We start from the raw sequence: 9,846 nt of genomic DNA, 5'->3' as shown, positions 1-9,846 counted from the left end.
ATTTTATTTTTTATATTGTTTAATTTTGATTGTCTTTATGCTCTTTTCTTTTGTTTCTCGTTTTAGTTTTAAGTTGCAATGTAATTTTTATTTTCCAGAATGTGTGATGCGGCTCGAGCTCTTGAAGTAGGTGGCGGTGAGCAATTTGAAATAGTTCATGCATATCCTGAGCCCAGTGAACTGGGTGCTGTTGCAGTAGATATGATAAACGAAGAAAATGTACCGCTGGAGGATTCAGAAGGTAAATTTAAGCTACAATTCTTCCTCTTTTTGTCTTGAGTAAATCTTACTTTTGTGTGTTCACCATGTTTCTTCGTCATAAAAAGGAGACATCAGATATCTTAAAAAGTAATAAGTAGAAAAATTGAATCACTAATGCCCATTGAGGTCAATCTTCCAACTTCTCCATGGCCATTTTTTAAGACACCTGGCGAATTGCAATACTGCCAATGTTTGGAGAAGTGTTTTCCAAAGTGTCAGATCCAAGATTATGATGAGAGTAGAAAGATTAGATGAGGTATATATATATATATATATATATATATATTATATATATTATATATAATATATATATATATATATATTATATATATATATATATATATATATATAAAATATATTTATTTTTAAGTCCTTTTCAATGGGTAACAGGTTTTGCGTTAGTTTCTTCAATAATTACAAAACCTTAAGAAAAATAAAAATTAAATTTTCTTACAAGCTTTATTCATGGTTAACAGCTCAACCATGGTTGAGCTGTTAAATTATTGTAGTCTACAATAAAAACTATATAACTATAATAACAACTTTAAATTATTGTAGTCTTTATTTTAAGTCTTTAAAAATAAAGCAAAATTTATTAGCCTAATTTCACGTATAAATCAAAGTGACACGCATAGATTCAATCAATCTTCAAAATGCTTTTGTTTTCAATTAGATCCATAACCATAACCCTGTCTATATACCCACTAAGATGCAAACTTATCCTTAGATCTACCTGCAACCTAGTAAAAATCGAATTACGGAAGAACGGAAGGACGCCCCATAATAACCAAAATTTAGAAAAGTGTTTTAAAGATCTGGCTGGTGAGAAAAATTGCCAGTCGTAGGTTTTTCAAGAATGGTAACTATTATCACGTATTTCTTGTAACTCTGAACTTTTATTAACTTGACGTCCATTGATTTGGGTAATCACATCTTCTTTTTGTAGTAATTTTGCACAAGGACCATTGCTTTGAACATTATCAATATAGACACCACTAATTATTTCTAGGCCCAAGTTTTTGGCCAATCCAGCATTGACATTGTAACAATGTAACTTTTAAGAAGTTTGTAAAAAAAAATATATTTATTTTTAAGTCATTTTCAATGGGTAACAGGTTTTGCGTTAGTTTCTTCAATAATTACAAAACCTTAAGAAAAATAAAAATTAAATTTTCTTACAAGCTTTATTTGCTGATATTTCTGGGAGCACTCTCCTCGTTTGGACCTGACTTGCTGCTACCTCTGGGACAAGTTAGATGCGGCGCCAATGAGTGTCTTCTGCAAATCCATTCTCTCGTTTCTTTCTTGAAACTTTTTTTCAGTCCATTCTATCGTTTTTCAAGGCAAGAAGACAAATACGTAGGCACACAGCGTGTTCTGATCGTCTGAATAGGCAAAAAGCCCAAGAAAGAATATTTGAAAAACAACTATATTAGATGCCTCAAGCTTACCTGAACTGGTTCTCCCGAAGCAGATGCGGAATCAATGCCTCCTGCTGATCCAGTTAATTGAAGCCGCAATCATTTTGTCCTTACTTACTTACTTAATCCACCTGCCGGGGTGGTCTTGAGGGCGTCGTCAGGATTTGTTAGATATCAACCAAACTCAGTCAGTGGTTACTTTCGATGTATTATTTCTATCTTCTATTTGACTTCCACAAGGGAGGAGGAAGGACGACCTCCGAAGGCTAAATCTAACTCCTTGCTTCACTTTAGAACCAACTAATTATTCTGTGAGCGATTCTCAAGATAGGTTGCAATCCACATAAAATCAAGATGTCTTACACATCTTGTGTTCACACATCTCGGTTAATGCTAATGAAATAAAACAAAATATGATGAAAATATAATAGCTTAGAAATAAATTTGGGCTATATATTTGTAGATTAGTGGGATGGGGGTAAAGCATAGCATATATTAAATACGTAACCTAACTTAACCTAGGTACCTTTTTTACCCCTAAACCCCAAAAAACTAAAGTATAAATAATGTTTTCGCAGGGAGAAACCCCTGTTTCTCTTTAAAGAAGCGGCTTTACTAGTTTTTCGCGTCACAATTGCGATCCAATTCTCGCGTGTTGTCTAGCTAATAGAACAGTACCTTCGCTCCAAACAGGTCAAGTTCTGTCTAAAGTTATACAAAATGGATCTTTAGTTATGTATTGCAGTTAATATTGTTCAAATGATTCATTTGACCAATTCGTTTGAGATCAATTATCATTCGTTTGAGAAGTCAACGGTGCATAGCTGCTTACTCCAGTTAATTTTATTACTGGAAATACATTTGAGCAGGAAATACATTACTGGAAATACATTACTGGAAATACATAATTGAAATATGAATTTTTTATCAGTGTACCTTCATGAGAAAATGCAAAAGTGTCCAACTTCTGGCTGTAGCGGGAAAGGTCATGTCGATAGGCGACGTTCATCCCACCGTTCCTTGGCTGGCTGTCCGATTGCATTTCAACAGCTAGAGGAGACAGGTAAACTTTGTTTTTTCCCAATATGGAAAACATTTATACTAGAACTAAGGTTTTTACTTACTCAGTAACTTTTAGGATTGTTCTCGGTTCCAAAAGGATGACATATTTTGATGGAAATGGGGTGTAAGAAGGCCTGAAAATGGTCCAAAGATTTTATGTCCTTGGTTGGTATTAAACTTTTAGCAGAAGGTTCAAGGGTCGAGAGGAATTTAATAAGAAATTTAGGTCTTAATATAAATTTCTATTTTTTGAAAAAAACTTTTTATAATGTTCTTTTCAATTATTTTAATTATTCGATATATTTACGTTACTTATTAATTTTATTAATATTTTTTAATATTATCTTTGTATGATTAAATAATAAAAATTTTAATTTTAACTTTTTTTAAAAATTTTTATTTAAAGTATATATATAATAATTAATTTTAAATTATAATTGAAAAAAAAAGAATACAGAAAAAAAATTAAAAAAAGAAAAAAATATAAATAAAAATAAAAAAAAATGTATCTTAATCTTTGAAAACAAATAAAATCAAACTATTTCAACATACATGGTTTTTAGTAAAGTGTAAAAGACACATAAACTATTTTGAAAGTTTGAGGTGGATGTTGGGTCTACTTGGGACCAAAGGAAAGAGACCAGACTTGCATATGGTAGCTCTTATTTGCAAATCTTGATTAGCCTTGTGATATTATTTTGCTGCAGCGTAGCTTTTGGTGTTGTGTCATATAAGAACACACTACTTAGAACTGAAGGCGTTTTCAGTAAAGCACACATCATGCTCATGCCTGTACAGAGTTTAAGGGAAATCCTACTAGCATGTGTCCTTTTTCTTTTCGTCCTAAGTTTGGCTGTAATGTTTATTAGAATTTTTACTTGTGTTAGAAATCGTCTATTTATCAATAGGAGTAATGTTCTATCTTAATATTTCGAGTGATTATTCATTTTAATTTCTTTTCGTTTTTTAGTTTTGGCTATTCATTGAAACTAATTTCTGTCTGTTTCGTGCTTAAGTTATTGTAGGACTTAATTGCGGCGCGTTTTAGGCTTTAAGATTACTCTTTAAGATAGGCTTTAAGATTGGCAAAAAATTTTCACAATAAATTTGTATACTGTTAAATTTTGAAATGCATCGAATTTTGTCTATTTAACACGGATGCTGATCTGAGCTATACTATTCGTCAAAATTAGTTAAATTTCTGCCTAGAAATACGAAATGGACCATTTAGTTATCAAATAAAATTCCCTACACAAACTTGCAGCTACGACCACTTGCAATAGCAACTCCACCTAATTGTGACTACGACTGTGACAACTTGGTACTGTGAATGTGACTACAGGCAGAATTGACTACAATAACTACTTGCATCTGCATCAACTTATCAATGCGACTGCTCCTACTTGCGACATAAGCCAAAAGACTTCCATAAGTCAATAGACTTCTTTTGACTCATGAAGAAATTTGAGTAAGTTAGCTGAGTTCCCTATCATAAAGAATACGTATAACGATTCAGAATGTATAACAAATGACATCGGTTAAAAGTGAAACTGGTATGTAAGTACTGATGTCCTGTAGTGTCTATGTTTCTTTGCTTTCTTTTTTTCAGAATAGACTAGATTTGCTATTATTGAATGTGTGTTTTTATTTAAATTAGTTTAAAAAAAACTCCACAAAAGAAGTCTTAAAGAAAAGTAAAGAGGTATATTAAACCAAAGTTAAGCAGAAATAAAGTTAACTAATTTTCCAATCGTGAAACTCCAGTAAGCCTTCCTCCAGTTCCATGCAATGTTCCCTGGTAAGATTCCCGATAGAATGTCCCTATGTGCGAAGAAACTCACGTATCTGATCACCGATGCGCTGCATCCGTACTGTATGCAAATGATTGGCAAGGACATTCAGTCATATTTTGTACTAGAATATGACGAGACAACCAACAACGCTGGTATGGAAGAGTTATAGATACGTGTTCGATATTGATCCTCATACGGAAACGAAATCCAGAGCAGACATTTATGCACAAGTTTTATAGGCCACGCGACAAGTGATGACCTGTATAGGAAGATTATGTCTGCCATTCAGCAGAATCAGCTGCCACTTGAAAAACTGATCACGCTTAGAGGTGATGGACCAAACGGCAACAAAAGCGTTTGGAAGAGGTTCAATGCCGACCAAAAGAAAGTGACGGAAAGAAGTGACATCCATATAATCCACAACGCTTTCTTGAACGGTCTTCAGGTGTTCGGAGAAGAAAGTTCCAACTTTATTATTCTTGTGCATTCATTTTTTGACGGGTGTCCTGCACGTTGTGAAGACTTTCGAAAGTGCCAAAAGAAAATGGGGTTGCCAGAGAATGCTTTCATGAAGCATGTCCCAAGCCGCTGGCTGACGATTCGATGTGCCTAGCTAGAACTATGCAGCAGTGGCCGGCAATCTTAGAGTACTTCCTGAACTTCATGCCGAGAGAGAAAAAACTGAAGAATCTTCTGTCCACTCCCAAATTTCTGAAGATTGTGGCTTATATCAAAAGTACGACGATGAAGGCCCAACTCGAGTTTGTTCTAGCCTCAGCAGAACTGGTCATGGGTTTCACCCAACTGTTCCAGAAAGAAGAACCTCTCATTCATGTTCTGCACTCAAAGATCAAAAGACTAGTTGTGACACTTTGCGGACGGGTCTTTACTCCAGATTTCGTGACCGAGACTGAAAATTTCTCACCAGAAATGTTGAACCTGGCTGAAAATTTTTCAGAAAAGCCCATAGTTTCAGAAAATGTGGAACGAGCTTTTGGTGAGAAAGCAACAGTGAAAGACAAGTCCATTTTCTATGTCAATGTGCGGGTTTTCACCATATTTTGAACAAATTTCCTCTGGATAAGGATGGTCTTTAGAGGCTTTACGCTATTTGAGTCCGATCAACATGAAGGATTCAAGAAGCATTGCAGACACAGCGGTTGTGGTACGCGAGATTGCGATTGGAAAAAGCTCAGACGTCGCCCAGGCTGAGTGGCTGCTTTTGCAAACGGAAACTGGACCCCTTGAGGACATCACTCGAATCGATCATTTCTGGAGACATTCTTTTGATCTGGTGAATGATAGCGTGACAACAAGTACCTGGAACTTACCAAGCGTGTGGAAAACCAGAATTGTTTGTTATTACAAAAGAGCTGTTGAATCTTGCACGGTCTTGGTATCAACAATATCTGGATGAAAAGAAAAAAGAAGAGCCATCCAAGAAGGAGAAAGCAGCTTTCGAAGAGGACAACAAGAGGAAATTGCTGGAGGCTCATGACAAAAAGACAGAAATAGAAGACCTGAAAAGCAAAAGGAAAAAACTTAGAGCATCAGATCAAGAAAAGAGAACAGTAGCAGATACTCTACTACAGGAAGTGACCGAGAGAATGAAGAATCCTGCTGAGTCCAAGAGTTCCATAGACATTGCCCTAGCTTTTTCTTTGCTCGAAGGAGCTGTGAAGTCCAGAACAAGTGAAAGAGAGCAGATGGTGGAATCTGCGAGAATCTAGCAGTCTCTTGCAAAGAGAAAAATTTACCTCATATCGAAATTGATACCCAAGAAGCAGGAAGAGTTATTCCAAATATTTTACCAGTCAATCATTGGCATAGTATGAGTATATTATTTTTTACTGTTTTTTACTATTTGTACAGTTTTTATTTGAAAAAAAAAATTAAAAAAAATGTAGAAACTCGGGAAATGACAAATTTATTTGACCAGGCATCCCACGACATCTACGACAGATCTGATCTTGAGGACTTCCGAGTCCTATATTTGGCCTATATTTGGGCCCGGGAAATCTTGTAAAAATATGACAGAGCCTAGAATTTGAAACGAACCGACTTGTCGGAACCCTGATATATATATATATATATATGCATTTTCTTCAGTTATATTTTTATTAATAAAATTAAATTTTTTTGTTTGTAAACTTAAACTATATATTTTTTTTTTGTAAAAAATCTTTTCTCGTATTGGTGAAAAATGAAATTTTTACAAAAAAAAACCCAAGGTTCTTGTTAATATAAATTTAACGAAAAAAAAAAGAATATATATAGCTAAATAGGCCAGGACAGGGAAATAAGGTAGAAATACCCCTCGTTCTCTTCGAAAATGGCACAAAAAAAATGAACGCGTATTTATGTATCTATTTACATTACTCCCATAAGTTTTGTTACTTTTTAGGTGATAGAGCTTCTAAGCCCCCTGATGAAGCAAGTTCGTCGAGGGAAGGTATAGGTGGCGCTGATGAAGTCTCATTTTGGCGCTCGGATAGAGTTAGGGAAGACCGCAAGCGTCCCGTCAACAATATAGGAAATCGCGAACGTCGACCGGATACCTTTACAGAACGTGATCGTTATGGAGATCGCGGTGGCCGTTTTGGAGATCGTCTTCAAGAAGGTCGGGGCTATGAGTCTAGAGACTTTGGACGCAAAAACCGTGAATTTGATCGGCGTGAACCGGAAAGAAGATACCTAGATTCAAGAGACCGTGAATTTGATCGGCGCGAACGAGAAAGAAGAAATCTAGATTACAGAGACCGTGGTCTTCGTGAACCAGAACGAAGGGATCGGGGAAGGCGTGAGTCAGAAAGAAGAGATCGCGAGAAGTATGAGCCACACAGAAGAATCAGATGTGATGGAGATGTGACATGTAAGTTAAGAGAGAATTTTTAATTATGGAAATTTTTTTTAAGTTGGTAAATTTTTATCATTTTCAAACACCAATGGTGAAAGCTGAAGAAAACTCAGTAAAATATCCATTTAATTTGATTTTTTACGTTTTATGAGATGTTAGTGTCTGAGACAGTTTTCTGATATATTATTTAATTGGATCTTAATTTTTTGAGGTCTAAAGAATATTCACTAAAAATTGCGATTGATATAAGAAAAAAAAAGATAACCTTTTCACTGTCAAACACTTATTAATTTTTATAAGAAGTCTAAAATTGGATAAAGACCGTAATAAAATCTAATTTGTGTAAATTTTTTTACAAATTGAATAAGGAAGAAAAAAAGGGTGACCTCTTTTTTTATTATTTCAGTTTTTTAAAGAATTTTCTTTTGCTGAAGTCTTTTTTTTTCATTTTTTTAAAATGGAAATTATTAAATTTTATGGCGTATGTCTCCTTTTTCATTGACAAAAAAGGAGACAAATGCCATATCCTCATTTTATAACTCCATAAGATAATCTTCTTCTGTCATTCTTAATTGCAACAATACCTGATAAAAATAGAGACGTACACCATTTTTAGGCTTGTGTCTTTTTTTTTCTTCGTAATGGTAAAATATATGACAGTTCTGACTGCACCATTTGATTCCTCGTGTTTAGTTTAGCCATGCAAATACATAACTCATTTTCGAATTTCCCCTTTTCATTTTTTACAAATTTCCTCTGTATAAGGATGGTCTTTAGAGGCTTTACGCTATTTGAGTCCGATCAACATGAAGGATTCAAGAAGTATTGCAGACACAGCGGCTGTGGTACGCGAGATTGCTACTGGAAACAGCTCAGACGTCGCCCAGGCTGAGTGACTGCTTTTGCAAACGGAAACTGGACCCCTTGAGGACATCACTCGAATCGATCATTTCTGGAGCCATTCTTTTGGTCTGGTGAATGAGCGCGGGACAGCAAGTACCTGGAACTTAACAAGCTTCTGGAAAACCAGAACTGTTTATTATTACAAAAGAGCTGTTGAATTTTGCACGGTCTTGGTGTCAACAATATCTGGATGAAAAGATAAAAGGAGAGCCATCTAAGAAGGAGAAAGCAGCTTTCGAAGAGGACAACAAGAGGAAATTGCTGGAGGCTCATGACAAAAAGACAGAAATAGAAGACCTGAAAAGCAAAAGGAAAAAACTTAGAGCATCAGATCAAGAAAAGAGAACAGTAGCAGATACTCTACTTCAGGAAGTGACCGACAGAATGAAGAAGGCTGCCGAGTCCAAGAGTTTCATAGACATTGCCCTAGCTGTTTCTTTGCTCGAAGGAGCTGTGAAGTCCAGAACAAGTGAAAGAGAGCAGATGATGGAATCTGCGAGAATCTAGCAGTCTCTTGCAAAGAGAAAAATTTACCTCATATTGAAATTGATACCCGAGAAGCAGGAAGAGTGATTCCAAATCTTTGACCGGTCAATCATTGGCATAGTATGATTTTATTATTTTTTACTTTTTTTTAATATTTTTACAGTTTTTATTTGAAAAAAAAAATATAAAAAAATTTATAAAATCTGGAAATGACAAATTTATGTGACCAGGCATCCCACGACATCTACTACAGATCTGATCTTGAGGACTTCCGAGTCCTATATTTGGGCCCGGGAAATCTTGTAAAAATAGGACAGAGCCTAGAATTTGAAACGAACCGACTTGTCGGAACCCTGATATATATATATATGCATTTTCTTCAGTTCTATTTTTATTAATAAACTTAAATTTTTTTATTAGTAAACTTAAACTATATTTTTTTTTTTTGTAAAATATCTTGTTTCGTATTGGTTAAAAATTAAATTTTTAAAAAAAAAATCCCAAGGTTCTTGATAATAGAAATGTAAATAAAAAAAAAAGAATATATATAGCTAAAGAGGCCAGGACAGGGAAATAAGGTAGAAATACCCCTCGTTCTCTTCGAAAATGGCACAAAAAAAAATGAACGCGTATTTATGTATCTATTTACATTACTCCCATAAGTTTTGTTACTTTTTAGGTGATAGAGCTTCTAAGCCCCCTACAAATCGTTCATATAAAGTTTCGGCACGAGAAGAAGTCAAGCCCCGTGATGAAGCACGTTCGTCGAGGGAAGGTATAGGTGGCGCTGATGAAGTCTCATTTTGGCGCTCGGATAGAGTTAGGGAAGACCGCAAGCGTCTTCGCTTGCGGTCTTACTAAAGCTGTAAAACTGTTACTAAAGTTACTAAAACTGTATAACTGCGAATGGAGTTTTTTTTCATTAAAAACCACTTTCTCAATTCCTGCTTAACCAGTTCAAAACATCAGATTGTGTTTTCACTGTCTTTAGTACCACAAGAGCCATCTTTTATTTCTCACTGAGTACTAGCAATCTGATAATACAAAGAAAAACGATACACCT

The 9,846-nt window shown here is 35.0% G+C and overlaps 1 protein-coding gene across 1 annotated transcript; it reads left to right on the top strand.

Annotated features, from left to right (window-relative positions):
- The first annotated feature begins 99 nt into the window (after window positions 1-99).
- LOC148942281 (uncharacterized) lies at window positions 100-9,644 on the top strand. The gene is made up of 2 exons (XM_089103279.1): window positions 100-241; window positions 9,463-9,644. The coding sequence occupies exons 1-2, from the start codon at window positions 100-102 to the stop codon at window positions 9,642-9,644; spliced, it is 324 nt and encodes a 107-aa protein (XP_088959405.1).
- Window positions 9,645-9,846: the final 202 nt, after the last annotated feature.

This window comes from Artemia sp. Qi Xiang Cuo, chromosome 17 (assembly GCF_049724085.1).
Source record: "Artemia sp. Qi Xiang Cuo chromosome 17, ASM4972408v1, whole genome shotgun sequence".
NCBI lineage: Eukaryota > Metazoa > Arthropoda > Branchiopoda > Anostraca > Artemiidae > Artemia > Artemia sp. Qi Xiang Cuo.
The sequence above is the reverse complement of the archived record's forward strand: the minus strand, read 5'-3'. Positions and strand labels throughout refer to the sequence as shown.